Source organism: Cryptotermes secundus, unplaced genomic scaffold, assembly GCF_002891405.2.
Source record: "Cryptotermes secundus unplaced genomic scaffold, Csec_1.0 scaffold639, whole genome shotgun sequence".
Classification (NCBI taxonomy): domain Eukaryota; kingdom Metazoa; phylum Arthropoda; class Insecta; order Blattodea; family Kalotermitidae; genus Cryptotermes; species Cryptotermes secundus.
The window spans coordinates 869,296-890,486 of NW_019743157.1; the positions used below are offsets into that span (position 1 = coordinate 869,296).

General features: G+C 38.4%; 1 protein-coding gene across 5 annotated transcripts in view; it reads right to left on the reverse strand.

The window, feature by feature from the left end:
- The window catches only part of LOC111873922 (ubiquitin carboxyl-terminal hydrolase 47), a 67,008-nt gene extending 45,872 nt beyond the window's left edge, over positions 1-21,136 (reverse strand). The window contains exons 1-6 of one of the 5 annotated variants that reach the window (XM_023869017.2): positions 21,047-21,136; positions 17,773-17,840; positions 8,527-8,727; positions 5,249-5,531; positions 2,110-2,285; positions 996-1,170 (exon numbers count right to left, since the gene is read on the reverse strand). In XM_023869017.2, the coding sequence (XP_023724785.1) occupies positions 996-1,170; positions 2,110-2,285; positions 5,249-5,531; positions 8,527-8,724 (832 nt within the window). In that variant the 5' untranslated portion in view covers positions 8,725-8,727; positions 17,773-17,840; positions 21,047-21,136. Of the gene's footprint in view, positions 1-995; positions 1,171-2,109; positions 2,286-5,248; positions 5,532-8,471; positions 8,728-9,170; positions 9,276-17,772; positions 17,841-21,046 lie in introns of those variants that run through there. The other 4 variants (XM_023869019.2, XM_023869018.2, XM_023869021.1 and 1 more) reach the window with 4 other exon arrangements.
- Positions 21,137-21,191: the final 55 nt, after the last annotated feature.

Consider the following 21,191-nt stretch of genomic DNA (forward strand, 5'->3'; position numbering starts at 1 on the left):
TACGGTAATAGGCGAGTTCCCGCCCCGCCACTCCCCTCCGCGGTGACGTCACCGAGGGATATCGCGGTCGCTAGGCAACGCGAGTCAACAGCGGCGACGTTACGATAGTAACAGCGGTTACCTCCGCTAGCGTTACATAGCAACACAGCGCCAGGCAAAGAGGGTGCCTATTACGCGGCCGTTTTCCGTATGGTCCGATCGAGGCTACATGAGGCGCAGCGAAGGCTATTCACAGTCAGTTCTAATGTGGCTACCAGAGTTGTACTGTAACAGTCGCCGAGTTGTATTCAGAGTCAGTCAGCCAGTCAGTTGTATTGTGGCATTTGGAGTGTACTAATTGTGATACTGCAGATAGCAGTAGTCGTGAATCTGTAATTTGGGTGATTGTAAGTGCGAATGTGAAATAAAATTCGCTACATCGAATACATCGAGAATTTGTCGCGATATACGCCCGATACGCGACAATACTAACAGTGCAAAAAAGAAAATATCAAGTCAATGTTATATAGCTATATTTTTAACCATTTTAAATAACATTAATATTTAATTTTAACAAAAATTTGATGTAACTAGTTTTGATTTTTAATGGTAAAAATCCCTATATAGAAATATTACCTTATATTGTTGGAGAACCTTATGATGATGGCCAGTGCTGAGCGAAACATGTAAAGGTGTATTTATATATTCTTATGTTAAACTGGTTACACTTGACAGAATTATTATTCACTTAAACACCAAACAGTGCAATGGACTGAGATGTCTTTTGCTAAGAAAGTTTAACAGTTCAACTGAGTTCATACAATCGCACCAACTTGGCATAACCCTTCAATACATCAGAATATTTCTGTGAGTTTCTTTCCTGGGAATGAAGGATAATTATATTTTAAATTGGTGAAATGAAGCAGTTAACACATTATATCTGGAAGCAACTTTGGTAAAAAATTTGCTGAAATACAGAATTTCAGAATGCAGTCTGAACACAGTCAAACTCTTACCTTCATAGAGTCTCTGTATGAGATCAGCTTGATCTGTGTGTTTAAATTTCTGTTCAAGAGCATCAAACATAACCCTGCAAAGCTCTTGGATATCATGCTGTTGCCAAGCTTCACCAGAATCCCATCCAAAGCTGCGTGTCAGTTCTGTTGTTTCAACTGCTGATTTGGATGATGTCTGCAACATTTTAGCAGTAACCACTTTGATTTGAATGCTTTCTTCTATCAGCATGTTTGAAAATTGTTGTAACAACAACATGATTTGGCAATGTTAATGTAAATAATGAATACATATTCACTGCAGAATTTGTGTTTTTTGCACCACACAAAAAACAAACAAAAAATAAAATGTTTCAAAATTCTGGATGGCCTACTGGCTCCTTCTTCAGTCAAAGTAAGGGAAAGGTGTTGGGTTTATACAAGACTAAACCACACAATCACAAATAACGTTTATTCCATAATTTGGTTAGGAAAAGTGACGGGTGCTATGTGCATGTGATTGTGATGGAATACTGACTGATCACTTTTCATGACCACATTCCATATATTGCACAACATTCAAATGATTCTGAAATGAATACAGACCATCTTAAGCATAATGTCTTCAAACTTTTTTGTTATCTTTGAAGATAATTTTACATACTTTATCACGTATGTCTTATATACAATTACTGACTTTTTGGGAATTATCTATCATCCTGTTCTTTAATTATTTATTCCAAATTTTTTTTTTTAGAATTTGACTCTAGTGTTCGCTTATATTTTGAGAGTAATGATTTTACAGACACTGGTTGTTAAATTATGCATAGCCATAGGTGCATGGCCTCATGTATGTGGAGTATTGTAATGTCTGTCTTAACTCCCACTGATGGTTTATGTTGTCTTTGATTTATATATTGTCTTGTGCTGGTTCTGGTGTCCACAGGTACTGACTGGATCTATCGACTGGGCCTAACTAAGTCAGTTTTTACCTGAGACCAAGACAATGTCTAGTCCCCGGTAGAAAGAAAAAAGGACAATGCATAATGCCTGAACAGTCAACAGCTGTATATCATTGCTGCAAACTTTTAGATCTTAAGTTTTACATGTTTATGCATTAATTACAAACTGTACTTACTTGTAAATTGAGGAACAATTTCTGCAGTTGGTATGGTATAGATTTCACTGCTTCTGCCTCTGTGCCATCAAACTCCCACTTGTACAAAGCATTACGAAATTCTGGTGTCATGTACAAAGCTTGGAGGAGACTGTTGAGATAACAGGTCATTGCCTGATTTACCAAACCAACATAACCTGTCATCAAACAAACACAAAATATTCCACTAGCAACAGCACAACTGTTGGGAATACCAGAATTGCTCTGGGGCCTGCAATGGGCACCAAGAGCTCTTTCCCTAGGGGTAAAGCAGCTGAGGCGTGAAGCTGACCATTCATGTCCAACTAGTGCTGAGATCAAGAAAACGTGGATCTATACATCTGCCCCATCATATAGCTTCATGATGCAGTGATTAATTAGTTAACCACAGGGACAAGTTCCTTTTATAAGGCAGAATTGCCACAAAAATGAAATCAATCTGTTGTATCTTTTAAAACAGAGATATAACGCACTGTAACAAAATTATCAAGTAATCCCACTTTTAATAATTTCATATAAAACTTATGTGGGTGAAATTATTTAGGACTGTCAGTGCAGATACCAACATAACAATTTAAATAATGACCATATCTTTTGCATTCATCAGACATCAGTGTAGGAGTGGAAGTAAAATTACCAGATTTTCTACCATTTACAGGCCTCAATAAAGCCTATGACTCAAAAGACAAATGCTGAAAGATAACTGTGGTATAACCATAAACACAGTTGTTAATTACGTTGCATTTGAATCAAGTCCATGCAGATGAACATTTACATTAAATTTCATGCTGAGAATGGTTTGAAATGAGGGTATATTCTACTGACACTGCTTTTCAGGTTCATGGTAAAATATGCTGTTTTGAAAGTCCAAGAGAAACAGCAGGAACTGAAACTGAACAGACCACGTACTTACTGGTTTATTCTGATGACATTAATATGTTAGGAAAGAACATAAATACCTCAACAAAGATCATAGAAATTTACTCCCTGTTAGCTAATTGCGGTCTCACATGGAACTTGCTTTTTAAAACCTTAAGAAACATAACAGATACACATGACACAATAAGAAACACTACCCGTTACCACAGAATACATGGACTCATAGGCGAGGACATACCCCAAGAACTGAACCTACAGATGAAAGCACAACAGTTTTATCAGCAATTTTAGAGACACATAAAGGTGACCAATGCTGGTCAAAACCTGTAGTGTGCATATACCAGTGATACAGGAGAGAGTTTAAAGTTTTAAATGTTTTAGAAACTTGCATGTCAGATGGCTAATAACTAACAAGGAATAAGTGAAGTACAACAGGATGACATGATACAATATTATCACAGAAATATATTAGAAGTTTTTTTTTTATTGTTAGTGGGGTGGGACTAAGTCTCTTGCACTGTAGCCACTTCTGGCCTATTGTACCAGTCCCAGATGATAGGTGAGGGTGATTGTGGAGCAATTGCTGGAATAAAGATTGGCAGGGGAAATCAAAGTACTTGGAGAAAATCTGCCCCAGCGCCACTTTGTCCACCACAAATCCCACTTGACCAGACCCGGGATCGAACCCGGGCCACTGCGATGGGAAGCCAGTGACTAACCGCTTGAGCTATGGCGCGGCCTATATTAGAAGTTAGTAATGTCAGTTGTAGGTGTAGCTACAGATGGGGTTTGGATTGGATGATTGGATTTATTGACCACCTGTACACAACAACACACCAAACTACACATAATTATGGCATTACTGCTGATCTACACACTTCACAGTTCGTTGTTACACACACACTACTGTCCTCAGTCTATTAGTCTCCACTAGCCATTTCCTGGCAACGGATTTTAACACAAGAACTACAACAGTTTCACTGAATCACACACTCAATATATTACTGCACTACAGCACACATAAAGACTTCTCTTCACTGCCAGACTTTCAACCCTCTACTGAACTTGCTTGACTCCTCCATCATCTGCCAACTGCCAACTCCAGAAATCTCAATACAATTCTCTGTTGCAATTGCCAACTATCTTCAATCACTTTCGACTACCCAATCCTGAGACACCGTCAATTCTATTTCAGCTGCCTGAGATCCTTGTTATATAGCCTCAGAGCGACTATAACAGAAAACCCCACTTCCTAACAATTCCTCTATTGTTACAGAGGTGTGTTTATTTTACCACTGCACAGAAACAGCTGTTCTTCTATTGCTATGTGCATAGTCATTTCTGTGGGAACCTGTTTACCAAGTTGTTGCCTAGCAATGAATGTCTACTCTGGCTTTCAGGTGTCATGTCACAAAAACACAGAACAAAAACATAATACATAATAACCAGCCCTAAGAGTCAATAAAATAAAACATTGTGACATGAGGGCAGAAGGTTGGAATGGTGGTCCAAGAAGAGATGGATGTTCCTAGGCAATGGCATCATAAATACATGTTCATAGCAACAAACCCGCACGCAACAAGAGAGGAACTACTGGGCCACTGCTATGCAACATGGCATTTTCTACACAGTATATGCCAAGGCTATATAATAGGGACGTAAACCGTTCTGACAGAAATAAAAATCTGGCCTTGGGGCCCCAGATGGGTGCTCCACACCAAGACAGACTGACTGACCATCAATCGTAACACTGATTAGACATGGCTAGGAGGTCATGAGTAGTTGTGAGATGGTTGCCAGATGGCAACAACATGAGCCTGGAAGCAGAGGAGTTGCACTGTTAGACACCACTACCAAGCAATGACTAACGAAGACTATAACAGCCTGACACTTAACACGCACGGTAGTGACATGTTAAGTGTGCAGATTAGCTACATTGTTATAGTTACTTGCAGTTACATGTTATAAGTGTTCAATAAATTCAATTATCAAGCCAAACCTCGTGTCTAATCACTTCAAACATGACAATATTATGCATCTAACATGAAAGCAGAAAATAACTACATTAGTATTCAGACTTATGGGACAACTGGTATTTGGACTGAACATTACACATCAGATTAACACAACTGAAGTATACACTGTAAAGAACATCATGATCCAAGCAAGAAGGTTCATTGGGAGGGGTTCTCAATATAACATTCTCTTCATTTCAAAACACAGCCAATTCACTTATATGTACCTGTGTTATGCTTGATCAGGGCAGTCGCATATGAGTATTCTGCACTACCAACAGCAGGAGGTGGAGGAGGGGGTGCAGGTGGAGGATGTGCATAGTCTGTTATGGCTGTAGGACTGGCTGAAGCTCCCAACTGCATGTCATCTTCACCGTCTACAGATACTGGAACCACTTTGCATCTTGGAGCAGTTGGCATGTTTGTAATTATGATTGTGTTACGGGTTCCAGGCTCAAAGTTCACACCCACTGCAACAATGGTCTTCTCCTTATGTTCATTAAGGATAACCTAAAAATGAGAAAATTTTTGTCCATGATTTATTTAAACCATCTTGCAGTGCATACACTCATCTATCTCCTTCTCTCACTCGCACTACATGTTTCGGCATAAAAATGCCATCGTCTGGTGCTTACTCAATCCACGCCAAACTAGTTCATTGCATGCCTTGTCCTCACATTACAATAACTAAAATATATATCTATCATATATATTGACAAATGTCAAGCGTTAAAAATATTAAAATTGTTTAAGATTCCTCATCGCTACGTCGCATCTCACTACGCCAGTCACGCCCATCCTCCTCTGTTGGAGCACTCCTTCACTATCGTGTGTGTGTTGTGCTTTTGTTGTGTCTTGCTCCTGTGACTGTGTGTGTTATACTGTATACAGCACAGTATACTGATATTTGTAAGATCTGAAATTCTCACAATGGTAAATATCAAGATTAAGGTCTTCTGGGATGTTCCACTGTGCAGTTTGGTAAATTGGTGCCAATATTTCAAGGGAACCTGCCTCCTTCTTCCAGATGGAAGTCACTCTTCTGACCTGAAGATGGAAGAGGCAGAATCCTATGAAACAATGGTATTCGTTTATCAAACTACATAACATCATATCCCAGAAGACCATAATCTTGAAAATATATCTGCTCACATTAGAATTAATTTTAAAAAAGATTAATTCCAATTGCAGGAAGAAGTCCAAGAAAATTCTAGCCTATTAGATAAGCTGACAGCAAAACAGAATGATGAAGACACAGCTGTTGCTATTGCTAAGTTGAGAAGAGGTGCTTACAGAGCCGTTGCCTAGCAATGATCGTCTTTCCTGGCTCCACTATTTCTGCCTCCAGCTGTCATAGCACAGTATTATGTAGCATACTATGATATTCCATCATGACACTTTGCAAGCATGTTCAAGATCTCATTACAAAACAAGACAAAAGAAGATTCCAGAAAAAGTTATCTTACTGCTCCATACTAAATATGCTGCACACTTTATATAATGCACAGAAACATCTTATGAGTTCAAATAAATTACTTCAATGTACTTTGTCATCAAGAGTATGCTTGCTTTCTTCGGGACTCCCGTATTTATTAGTATGGAGATTTTTTGAACAATGCGCAGAGTTGGGACAAGAAGCAGTATTGGTCTATTCTGATACACTGTCTCATTCTCTTCATGATTGTATCTATTTATTTCTGTTTACGTAACAATGCTGTCAGTAGCTCAGACTATATGTCATCAAATAGCAAGGGTGATTAGGGGCACATGGTAGCGTAGTTGGTTGAGACATTATGCTACAAGCTAGCAGGTGGACGGTTTGATTCCTGATGAGGTCACTGTATTTTTAACTGCCCTAATCCCTATGGCCCTGGGGTCAACTCAGCCTATAACAGAATTGAGTACCAGGAAACTTCCTGGGGGTTAAGGGCTGCTGCATGTAAGGCTGACACTCTCACTGCCATCTGTGAGCTGACTGTCTAGAAAATGTGGAAGCTTCAACATCTCACAACCCTATGGGCCTCCACAGCGTGTGACGGCGATAGCTTTACCATTTTTAGTACGGTACTTCGTGAAGGAAGAGGATGAAGTCTAATTTAAGATACTACCCTGGCAATTGCCTGAAGAGATTGGGGTGGGGGGAGGAAAAACCTCAGGATAGCAGCTCTCTGGGCCTGAGATTTTGACCCTTGAGCTCTTGAGAATATGCAGCAAGACTGTTATCCAATTCATTACAATATCCAAAACCTTAGTGACAAAATAATCATGTGAAATCCATTTCAATATAGTTAACATGATGATGCAACCCCACATCAAGATTATAACACATACAAATTCATTACATATGGTAATATATCATATAATTTACCAAATGGGGGAGATCCACAATTTATCAAACAAAACCCATTAATATCGCACAGCATATAACCACTTTTTAAACAAGGAGGTATTAAATTTGTTAAAACACGAAGAAATTGTAAATGACTACAGAACTTAAACACATGAGTTATAGAAACACGTAAGTAAGCAGTTCCAAAACTCATTCCAAAGGAGTTTAAAATGTGCTTATTTAGTGTCCAGAGCTGTTTTCTGCAGCAAGATGGCAGACATATGGATATCATACATGAAAGAGTTTATGTTGTTTGATAATGTAATTACTAAATGTTGAAGGTAGGCAATATTCACTTTTACCACATGGCATGAGTTTGTACAACTTACATATAAAGTAAAGTAAAGTAAAGTAATGCTATCCCTGTAACAGGCCATGAAGGCCCATAGGGCTGTGAGACGGTGAGGGTCCCACATTATCTAGACAATCAGCTCAAAGATGGCAGTAAGGTTGTCACCCTTACGTGCCGGCCACGCTTTACTCCCCAGGAAAATTACTTATTTAATTCCTGGTACTCATCTCTGTTAGAGGCTGAGTGAAACCCAGGGCCAAAGTGCAGCCGGAAGGATTAGGTCAAGTGAAGAAAATTCAATGACCTCATTGGTATTACATACACACAGATGAACCTAGAGAAAGAAACATAAGACCCAGATAATCCAATGTACTGTAATACATTAATAAGAATACTGCATAATTTCCAAATTTCTGACACATCTGGGGAATGTCCCCAGATATTTTCCAAAACAGATGATAATACTGCATTGAATATAAGAGAGTTTATAGCCACTGCTCAAAATTTATTATGTTTCACAGAATATCACACATGCCTGAATTTCAAAACTGTGTCTGTAAGAAGCAACAGCTAAAATGTGAGTGAACTCACTTATGAATAAAAACGAAGTTCTGAACAAAATTTGAATCTACCTACTAAAAATTTATGAAATACAGAATAAAACTGAATTAAAATAATATAAATTTAATATAGAGACAATTTTCTCTTAAAGTAAACTATGTAACAAACAGAACCAAAACATGTATTAAAGCAGGTACAGGTTTCTTACACAGTTGATGCCTGGGTAACAGAGGTTCTATGTGTGTAACCTACTAGAAGCTAACCGATTCTGTATCAGAAGTGCGTTGTAAGATGAGCTCAAAACTTTCTGGATCATATTGGAATATTTTTCCAACTGTCTGAAACAAATCCTGGACTGTAGTCGAAGCAGGTAGTAAGAGTGTGCTCTTGGCGCCAGCTGTAGCAGCTGAAAGATCTTGAATAATGCATACTGCACGTTCTTCTCCCAGTACACACACCATCCCCTGGAGACACATTACCCAAAAATATCTAAGCACACTTCTCCAAAATGTAAGTAGATTGAGACATTACATAATGGATGACCATCTAGAAAAAGATGTCTTCAACCAATGATCCCTTGATGTAGCTCTTTTTGTTATCTTGAAAACTTCTCTTTTAACAGATTACAGTACCCTTCAAAATAAAAGCGAGTTCAGTGAATATTCCCAAACATTAGCACTAACTCGAACAAAAAATCTTCTTCCAACACTTAACTTCACATCATCAATGACAAGTTACACTCCTACACAGTTCCTGTTATAGTTTGTTTCCATGTGCTTCTACTGTAAGATCAAATGTTACAACATACAAGAATAATTAGAATGCTCATGTATCTTGTAACAGAAATATTAAAAGTAAACTTTCAAGAAGGGAAGTAAATTTCTGTATGTGAGTTTAAAATACTGACTGTCAATTTAATGTAGTAATTGGACTTTTATTTCCCAGCAGAAGTTAAAAAATTGTAATTGCTATTTTAAGACTTTGCCTGCACCATGTTGGAAGTTCCTTAACTTGGCATATATCCAAGTTAATTATGAGTCCTACCAGAAGGGGGCAGTTTGAGGAAGGTTTGGAAGTAGCCCAGGCTATATTTAGTATGGAGTAAGTTACTTAAAGGCCACATTACACTACATATAAATTAGCAAGATGTCAACTAGGCTCAACATTTTAAAGGATAAAATATAAAGTTTTAATTTAACTTACTTCTAGCTGTATTCAATAACGAATGGAATACAAAACTGTCAGTAATTTCTAACAATGAATCTACCAACAACACATTAAAAATCTCCTTCAAAATGTACCAAGAGTTTCTTGAAATTGCTCTACTCAAAGGGTTTCATCCAATGACACACCAGCCTTACAATGTTTCAAATTTTTGAGTAGTGTAATATAGCCTCTTCAGACTCATGTCTATTTCAACTCACATCAATGACCTCAGCAGACTGGTAATTATTTGCTTCCTACTTGCACACAACTATTTCTTGAACAAATAAATAACATTCTATGTATCATCTATTACTATATTGTACTGTATCTGGATAATTTCAAATATTACACCAGAAAAGAATACACAATAAAACATAATTTCTAAGATTCACGAGGAAGAATAAATTTGTTTCACAGTTTCTCTTGTATTTTTTAAAGCTATCTTTGAAGTTAAATATGTTGACATAAAATTAGAGCATTCTACTTAAATGATGCAATACTCCATCTTGCACGCACACACACACACACACACACACATTATGCCATGGGTTACTGTAAACTGTAAAATTCTCTTAACACACCAACTCAGAATGTAACTTAACTTCTGAACACCTCATAATTTTTGATGCTGAAGTTAATAGTATCTCTGATGGTCACAAAATTCCCTGCCTAATATGAAACCTGAAGGTTCATTATCATGTTCACTACAGCCCACCACTGAGTGCTATTATCAGCCAGATGAATCCTGTCTACATTCTATTTCTTTAGATTCATTCTAATACTATTTTCTCTAATATGTCTATGTTAGTTCCTCTCAAATCAGATGGGCACTGAATATCTTTAGACCATTTAAGTCAGCGGGAACAACTGGAATTGTACCGGCACTTTTGCAGCATGGGACAGAACTCTTAGTTCCACACTTATGCCGCATTATAGAGCCTGCATGGCATATGTTTTATCCCCATGGCCTGGGGCAAGTTAAGGTGACGTTTATCCCAAAACCCAGGAAACTTGATTACACCAAGGCTAAGGCTTATCGTCCTATCAGCCTGTCATCTTTCCTTTTGAAAACGATGGAGAAAATAGTGGATAAGCATATCAGGGACGGGGCGCTGAGGACATATCCTCTATACTGAAAGCAGCATGCCTACCAAACAGGTAAACTTACTGAAAGTGCACTACACAACATGGTAACATGCATAGAAAGTGCGACTGAACACAAGGATATTGCCTTAGGAGCATTCCTTGACATAGAGGGAGCTTTTGATAGAACCTCATTTGATATAATCAGACAGGCCACGGGAAAGCATGACACAGAGCCTGCAATATGCAGGTGGATCAGTGCTATGCTGGAAAGCAAAACCATAGCTGCCACACTATCAGGAGAAACCCTGGGGGCATCCACAGGGGGGCGTGCTCTCGTTTCTATTGTGGAGCCTGGTCGTTGATGATCTCCTATGGGGACTTAATGATGATGGGTATTATACAGTAGGATATGCTGATGACATAGCAATCCTCATAAACGGAAAAGTCCTTTTGACAGTATCAGAGTGTCTTCAAACAGCTCTGTACATGGTCCAATGATGGTGTGAAAGAACAAGTCTTTCCATCATTCCTAATAAGACAGTAATTATACCGTTTACTAGGAACAGACCTATAAATGGCCTTAAGGAACCGACCCTTTTCAATAACACAATCAAGCTCTCCAGCGATGTCAAGTACCTTGGTCTAATATTAGACAAGGGACTGATATGGAAAAAGCAGCTGGACAAAGTCATTAACAAAGCCTATAAGGCTTTTTGGACATGCAGGGGCATGTTTGGGAAAACTTGGGGACTGCAGCCACACGTTGTACGTTGGATATATACTGCGGTTGTGAGACCTATAATTACTTATGGTGTCACAGTATGGTGGCCCAGAGTTAAATTCAAGACAAGCAAGACAGAACTTGGCAAATTGCAAAGGTTAGCTTGCTTAGGTATTACAGGAGCATTTCGAACATCTCCAACAGCTGCACTGGAGATACTCCTTGGACTCCCCCCACTGCATCTACAGTTGGAGGCATAGGCCAAGGCAGGAATCTACCGTCTCCAGTGCAGTGATCAATGGAAACCTAGATCTGATAGTTTCGGCCATGCATACATAATTCAGGACATGAAATGAACCCATATTACAAATGGGGTCTGACAAAATGATACAGAGACATGTATATGAAAAACCCTTCAGTCAGATTTCCTGACAGGAGTGATTGGGAAGATGGGTTTTGGCCCGATAGAAAGGGGGGACTGATCTGGTATACAGATGGTTCCAAGGCAAATCAGGGCACTGGAGCTGGTGTGTACTGCTATGGCACGAGGTGGAAACTTAGTTTCAGCCTTGGGCAGTACACGACAGTATTCCAGGCAGAAGTATTATATATGCCATTAAGGCATGTATTATGGAGAATTTTGATAGGAATTACAGAAATAAGAACATCTACATTTTATCTGACAGCCAGGCTGCACTTAAAGTGCTTGACAAACACCAGACCAACTCAAAATTGGTCTGGGATTGCCACCAAACTCTCATGGAACTGGCCAAACATAACAGGGTACAACTGATATGGGTGCTGGGGCATGAGGGTGTTGCTGGAAACAAAATAGCAGACCAATTGGCCAAGACTGGAACTGAACATCCGTTCATAGGACCTGAACCAGCCTGTGACATCTCTCTTGAAGTTGGCAAACAGGCAATCAGGGACCGGACTAACATAAAACATAAGAAATACTGGGAATCCTTAACTGGACTCAGGCAAGCTAAGGGACTCATACGAGGACCTTCTGATAAAAGAGTGAAGGAACTGTTGAAGCTCAACAGGAACCAGCTACGATGGGTGGTAGGACTACTTACAGGACACTGTCACCTTAAAGGACACCTCTTCAAACTGGGACTAAGTGACAGTCCCACTTGTGAGAGGTGCCAGGAAGAAAATGAAACAGCCACACTTATCCTGTGTGAATGTGAGGCCTTAGCTTATGTAACATTACGTCACTTTGGTCAATACTTTATAGAACCAAGTGATTATTTTGATGCCCCCACGTACAAAATCCTGCGCTTCATTTGAAGCGCAGGATTGCTCAGGGGATAATCAAAAGGGGAAGCACAACAGACTACTGTAGGTCGCTGTGCAAGGGCTGAGAAGGCCCACCCCTTATACATTCATTCATTCATTCATTAGTTCCTCTCACACTGGTGAAATATTCTCCTCAGTCTCCTGTTTTCAAACACACTCAATTTACAGTCTGAAGCTTCCACAGCAGCTAAAGATGATAAAATCTTCTTGGCCTATCAGCCATGTCAGTAGATTAAAAATTACCAACATTCCAGGGGCCATCTCTGTCCCCATCATTAGGGTCTAATGTGGACAAAAATGGTTCCCGAAGACATTGGTAATTTTTAACCAAAATGACGTGGTAGATAGGCCAAGAAGATTTTATCACCCTTAATTTATGTTCTTTCTTTAGTGATTTTACTTCATACCCAAACAAACTAACAGGTAAGACTATAATTCAAATTTTTAGAAAATGGAAAGACTAACGAAAATTAACACCATAAAAGACCCATATTCTCATACTGCAGCATACTTACTTACCCGTGTGTAACGGGTTTGCAGACATGTGACAGAAATTACAAATTAGAAATTCATTAACTACACATGAAAGAGAATACTATCAATGAACCAAATACTTCTAATAAAGCCAAGACTAGAAACAGTATCAATATTATCAAAAATAAATAATTAATTACAACCACAAGGCATATCTATGGCCATTTGAGACAAGTATTTAGAAGTGCTCGTGAAATATCGTCATTTATCAACTTGCAGCACACTGCAGTGCCATCCCTCATAACAATATGCCTGTACTTTTAATTGTAGGGCCTATACATTTGCTGCATACAGAAACGTATGTACATTGTGGCGTACAGACTCACTGCTAGGCAAAGACCTCAAAACAAATAACGAGATAACAGTCGTTGCCATGCAATAGCATGGTAAACATGCACCTACAACAACAGAGATACTGTTGGAAACGATGTTTTCTACTTGATCCATGCAAATGAGTTGTCAGTTAAGAGCTGAGTTCTGCAAGGGAGGCTGTGAAGAGACAGTGCTATATTTCAGTTGAGCGTACAGTTGTGGGATATTTGCCAGACAGTAATGATAACAGAAGGTCCGAAGAATCTACACTGTTGAGAGCTGTTACCAAGGAAAAACTAGTGAAGACACTGCAGGCTGGAGAAGACTTACCGTGTAGTGATTTGTAAAGTGTGGAAATCAGTGATAATGTTGTAAGTACTTGTAGCTCTGAGTCATGTGAATAAGCGGTCACAGAAGCAAGACACAACACAGAGCACAATACACACATGAATGTAGGAAGTGTGTTGCCACAGAGGAGGATTGGCGTGATCCGCATATTGAGATACGACGTAAGGATGACGAATCCTGAAGAGTTTTAATATTTAAAATCTATTATTATACATGACGAATATGTATTTTAGTCATTTTAGTAGGAAGACATCAGGGCATTCAATGCAGTAGTTAGATATGCATAGAGAAAACGCACCTGAAGATGGCACATTAGCGCTGAAACATGTAGTGCAAAAGAGAAGAGTAAGGTGAAAAATTGTGTGCACTATAAGACGGTTAGCATAAATCATGGACAAGGAAATTGATCTTATACATGCTCCAGTTCTTCACAAGAATTTTTTTTTTGTGTTACTTTGCCAACAAGTGGTGATCTCTCGGTCGGTATACTTTGCCCACGGAGTAAAGGCCACGGAGTTTTTACTATGGACATTGATCTTATATGTGCTCCAGTTTGTCATAAAAGTTTTTTTTTTCGTGTTTTAACTTTTATCTTCAGTTGTGACATGTGCATTGAAAACAACTGTTATCACACTAAGAACCTCTCAGTATTAAACACAAATCCCACCAACACCAAACACAACACTCCTAACTGCTGATACACTTCCCTTGTTTTGAAAAAATCTCTCCCCTGAGTGATGTTCAGCGTTTTCATTTCCACAGAAAGGTGTTAAACTGTCTGCTGATCTAATGTCACCCTAGTCCTATGTAATATCAGCAAGGTAAAGGTAAAGCTAGCCCCGTGACAGACTGCAAAGGTCCACATGGTTGTGAGATGTTGAGGTTCTTACATTTTCTCTATACAGTCGGCTCACAGATGGCAGTGAGGTTGTCAGCCATATGCGCCAGCTACCCTTTATCCCCCAGGAAGATTACTGGTACCAATTTCTGTTTGTGACTGAGTTGACCCCAGGGCCATAGTGTGGCTGAAAGGATTAGGTCAACTGAAAAAATCCACCTCACTGCGACTTCAATCCACAACCTTCTGGCCTGTAGCACAGTGCCTCAACCAACTATGATACTGCGTGCCCCCATCTTACCTCAGTACTCACCATTATAACTAACTTATGTTCTGTTAATTCTCTTTTTTCAAAACTAACCTGACTTATAAAGACTTCTGAATTTACCAGTTCAAAATCTCATATCCATTTTCTGCTGTTTAGGTCATTCCTAAAAATATGCCCAATGATCCATGTAACATTTTGTAACATGCTGGTTTTTTACAGCGAGGAACTCTTAGCCTCCTACCCATCCCCCCGGCTGTAAATGTTTATTTATGACACTAACATGCTCCACTTCCTCAAATTCTGGATGTATTACAATGCTGGTTTCTTCATGAAGATAATATTCCATGTTCAGATTAAAAATATAACATATATTATTCAGTCAACATATATTCAGTTGTAATTTTGATGTGTTAGCCATTTTCAAATATTTTCATTCTGACACAATGTGAATACTTATTCTTCAGTTTTATATGATATTCTGAATAACTTCAAATAGATTATTTATGCATACAACACATTATATGTCTGTGCACACTGCAGCTTTTACAATTATGTTTTCACATACTTTCAGGTATCTGGGTAGGCAACTAGAAGACAATTCTGAATTTGATGGTAGCGAGCATTAAACAAATTTAATCTGCTCTTAATTTTGTGAAAAAATGTAATTTTGATGTGTTAGCCATTTTCAAATATTTTCATTCTGACACAATGTGAATACTTATGAGGCTGTCTTTTAAATTACAATTTCATCCTAGAGTCTGGAAACTAGACATGAGCATATTATTACTTTTCTTTGCATTTACTTCTAGACAACTTCCTTAATCTTGATTCTAAAGGGTTCTGACGATGGTGGATAACACATGGAATTACTGGGTTTTTGGACGTTTCCCCATCATCCAGAATTCTAGGAAATAGAAAACACGATATTTTGGAAACTGGATCTGTTTCTGTCTTCCTTCCTCACCTGAAGACGGAAACAGATCCAGTTTCCAAAATATCGTGTTTTCTATTTCCTAGAATTCTGGATGATGGGAAAAGTCCAAATACCCAGTAATGCTGTGGGTTCCTTAATCTTGCTGGAAACATGTTTTTCTTTTACATTTTTAAATATCAGACAAATATAATTATTTCAGAACTGGACCTAAGAGAAAAATTTCTGTATTAAATACACACAAGACACTGACGAACATGGGCATTTGTCAGAACCATTTCTAACATCTGGGGTTAGGCAGGATTGTCTCCTATCTTCTCTACTATTCCTACTCCTGGATAGGATTTCAAAAAGAATTATGAATGACAAAATGAGAGGAGTTGCATGGAAATGGATGAACTTACTGTGAGACCTTGAGTATGCTGATGATGTATGTCATCTTCTTTCAAACAAATATGACCATATGAATCAAAACTGAATGATTTGTGTACAAAGCAGAGGAAGGCTGGACTGGTGACTAACTAATTTCTTTTCTATTAATGCCTAATCATTTCATTTACATTTTCTCTTCAGTAATGACCCATCCGATATGCAAAGAACAAGTAGCTACCCTTCAGGATATGGCAGAAAAAGAACCTCTTATGTACTTTATCTATAATTTAGCAATCATTATATATACTTAACATTTGTTAGTCTTTATTGTGATGTCACTGTTTCAGATGGGGTTTTAGTATGGTGCAAGAAAATTCATAAATGAATTATTGTTACTGTTGTAGCATTTCAGAGCAAGACTAACATAGTAACTGTTTTCTGAAGGTGTTCCAAATAAGTAGCTTATGAAAAAGAGTTTTGTCCGAAACTGCAGTAGTATTAAATCTACACTTAACTTCATATTAAAAAAAACTCCATGGTTCGAGTCCACAAGCAACCTATACCAACTGAGCACCCGCCGCTTGTCGGCAAAGTTAGTGCCAACTTTAGCGAATAGAGAGCGTTGTGTGGTCGGCGCAACAAATCCAATGGCTGTTAATTTCGGTTTTCTAGATCGGAGCCGCTATTTGCTTGAAATAGCTCCTCAATTATCCTCACAAGGCTGAGGAAACCCCGTTCCAGACCCACTACTCCTCAGAAAATCTGGTAGCGCCAGGAATCAAACTTCATATATGAAGAGAATAAATATATGCATTTGAATACTATCTGCCTTGAGATAAAGGTAAGGTAAAGTTGATCCTGTGTTTATTAAGCACCATGCTATAAAGATGTATAGGGGAGTGGAGTTATAGCTCCACTATTCTTGACCTCGGCACTAGATGGAAGTGAGAGGTGTGCTACACAGTCTGGTTGCTTTACCCCAAGTACCCACTGAATAGGAGGCTGAGTGGGCCCCAGAGGAAATCTGAACACTGTGGAGAAGAGAAATATCTCTTGCCTCTACCAGAAATTGAACCCTGGCTGTCAAACCTGTAGCCCACTGCTACACCAACTGAGCTATCCCAATTCCATTTGCCTTGAAATAAAAGAATAAAATATTCAGCTTGTCAGAAAGCTAAGTATACATAATATCTAAACATAATAATTTTAAATAAAGTCATATAACCAAATACCATAGACCTAAATAATGAAAACACAAAAATATTATCATATTACCAAGAGCAAGACATACGTCAAGCAACAATTCACATATATAACAGACTGACACTAAGCCCAGACACATTTGAGATACAAGATGCAGCTCTCCACCATTAACTCATCATCAACATATCCAACATGTTAACAACATTAGCACACAATTGTTTTGGCACTTTGATGTAAAGAAAGCAGATCATATGACAGGAAAGGTTCTGTAGTGAACTAGTAAGAACAAATTGTGAAAATGATATCAACAACATGCAAAACAATAGATTTGTCACTCATTAATACAAAATAATAGTATAAACATAGTTCTGAACATTACACTCACCTATTCTTTTAAAAGATTCTTCAGACAGGTTACTAACAGCCAAAATCTGGTGAGTAAACTGCCAAAATCTGAAATGAGTTGTTCCTTTTGTCAGTGAAACTGCACTTTGCGGAAATTCTAGCTTGCGCAGACAGTAAACAGACAAATGGATTTACATCAGGACCCTCTGCCAAAAGAACGAGGGACCTGTTAAAATTAAACAGAGATCAACTCAGATGGGCGGTAGGATTACTTACTGGACACTGCCACCTAAAAGGGCACCTTTTCAAACTGGGACTGACAGATGACCCAATTTGTGAAAGGTGCCCACAAGAAGATGAATCAGACACACACATCTTACGTGATTGTGAGGCTATAGCTTACCTAAGATATCACAACCTGGGTCAATTCTTCATGAAACCAAGTGACTTTTATGATGCCCCCATAAAAGTCAACATTAGAAGTTCATTTTAAAAACTGTAACTCAAAATTTACTATTAGATCTGCATTACTTGAGAAAAAATAAAGCCTAACAGTCAAAACAGGTCAATGCTGGCCAATGTCTCCATATGCTAGAGATTAATCCTTCTATGTATGTGTCAGTGATATATCCTACACTTCCTGGCAAAATTAACAGAGTGGCTCCACCTGCTAGGAACAGAATATGTAAAATTTCTGTAACTCACTCATGGAGCTGGGCCCTTCTTGAGAAGCCGCCAAGTGTGCAAGCTACTTAAGAACTTCCCAGCATTTCATGGAACCCAAAGGTTTATTACCATCTTCACAAGAGCCCACCACTGGTCCATATCCTGAGCCAGATCAATCAAATCCATACCATCCCATTCTCTCTGAGATCCATTTTAATATTGTCCACCCACCCATGCCTTGGTCTTCCCACTGGCCTCTTTCCATCTGGCTTTCCCTATGCATTCCTCGTTACCCCCATTCGTGCTACATACCCTGCCCATCTCATCCTCCTTGATTTGATCATTCTAGTAGTAGTAGATCATCTACTTGAAGAGTAGAAGTTATGAAGCTCCTCATTATGCAGTTTTCTCCAACCTCCTGTCACTTCATCTCTCTTTGGTCCAAATATTCTCCTTGACACCCTGTTCTCAAACACCCTCAGTCTGTGTTCCTCCCTTAATGTCAGTGACCAAGTTTCACACCCATACAGAACCACAGGCAAAATTATAGTTTTGTATAGTCTAATTTTTATGTTTTTGGACAGCAGATGAGAAGACAAAAGGTTCTGGACTGAATGGTAGCAAGCATTACCCGAGTTCAATGTCCTCTTAAATTTCCTCCTGAATCAAGTTTCGATCTGTTATCATTGTCCACAAATATCTGAACTGTGCCATATTTTCAAAACATCTGTTTCCTGTCTTTATGTCATGATTTTGCCCTGCATTTTGGTGGCGAGACAGCAACATATACTTAGTTTTCTCTGTGTTTACTTCTACACCAACCTCCATACTTGTGTCAATTAAAGTTTGTGTACAATATTATACTGAAGCATCCTGTTGCCCTCTGTATGATATATGATATAAGTCCGTCCTAAGTGCAAACTATATATTATAGGTCTTTCGTTTTGTTTCCTTTATACACTACATGTTTCGGCCCCAAACGGTGTATACACACGTATCTGTTACACTGCACTTAAAATAACATTTAAAATTTAAGAACATAGGTCTTCCTGATTGTTCTTTTCGTTGTTACTACCAAAATCTACTTTACTGATATCTTTGTTATTTACACACGTCAATTTTGATTTCTCTGAATTAGCACTTATAAAATCTTCAGTTCTAATTTTAGCTCCTTTAAATTTTTTTTTTCTCTAAATTTTAAAATTCAAATTGTCAGGGTTACTCGCCCTATGTCTATAGTGCTGCAGCGGCTTCTTCTTGTTTCTAGTACTGTATAGGTGTTATTCTGTGTAGTCTCCCTGTGTGTGTGCCGCTTCTTATGTTTACACGTAGTTGCAGAATTGGCAGCTCCTCCAGAAGGGCTCAGCTCCATGAGTAAGTATGTTTCTGGACAGCAGACAAAATGGCAAAAGGTTGTGGACTGGATGGTACCAAGCATTACCTGAGTTCAATCTCCTTTTAACTTCCTCCTGAATCAGGTTTGATTTTTTATCGTCATTCCCAAATATCTGAACTGTGCCACATTTTCAAAACATCTGTTACCTATCTTTATGTTATGATTTTACCTTGCATTCTGGCGATGAGACAGCAACATATACTTAGTTTTCTCTGTGTTTACTTCTAGACCAACTTCCTTACTATCGTCAATTAATGTTTGTGTGTTCTTCTTTACGGTATCTATATTATCACCCAGTAGAGTCACATCATCAGCATAAACCAACAGCTGACGTGTTCCATTTAATTTCAGTCCCACCTGGTTTCCCTGGACCTTCCCAATGGCATATTCTAAAGTAAAGTTGAAAAGGAGTGATGATAAAGCATCTCCTTGTTTTAGACCATCCTGGATAGGGATATTATCAGACATATATTTACCTACAGACTTTACCATATGTTTTCTTTAAACACATTTAAATCTTGAAGTCTATGAATAGCTGATGTACTGTCTCACTGTACTCCCATTTTTTCTCCAGTACCTGATCTGATCAGTAGCTGATCTTTTATGTCAAAACCTACACTGACAATCCCCAATATTTTCATCTATGTATGACCTTAACCTTGAAAGAAGAAATTTTGATAAAATTTTGTATGAAGATGATAGCAGTGATATCCCCCGATAATTACTACGGACAGGTTTATCATCATTCTTGTGAACTGGTACAATAATACAAACTCTATGAATTACATTTGTAATGTACGCAATATAAATGACATTCGCTCAAATAATTATTTTGTATTATGCTTCTAGAAATTACAACATGCCTACAAGGAGAAATGTATTTAACACTCGTGGTTATACTGAGGTTTATATCGGTGCAGTACGATATTCCTGAAAGGGTGTGGCTCATTTCATCAACAAATAATCATAATGAACTGCTACGCACAAACCATTATTTCCGCATGGTTAACTCGATCCCCTCCCACTTTGAGATTCATAAATTGGAACCAATTCATTGGGTTATTTATCTCGTTTTATCACGTCACATCAAGTGTTCACGACACTTCATTGAGCCAACTGATAAAATTACAGGCTTTATCATTTAGGAATCATGAATAAAAACAACAGTAGCACAAAGAGTGCCATACTGCACGTATCATGCAGTCCAAGGTATGTTGTTAAAACAAAATTACAAAAAATGCATACATCTTACCTATTTGAAATGTATCACATGTGGTCACAAATCCAGCTACCGAAATTGCATAACGCCATTTTGTACCATATGACTCAAAAGACTAGTGGAACGCAGAGGTGTACTACTGGATACTGGATTGTGCCACGGTTTCGACCGTTTCGAT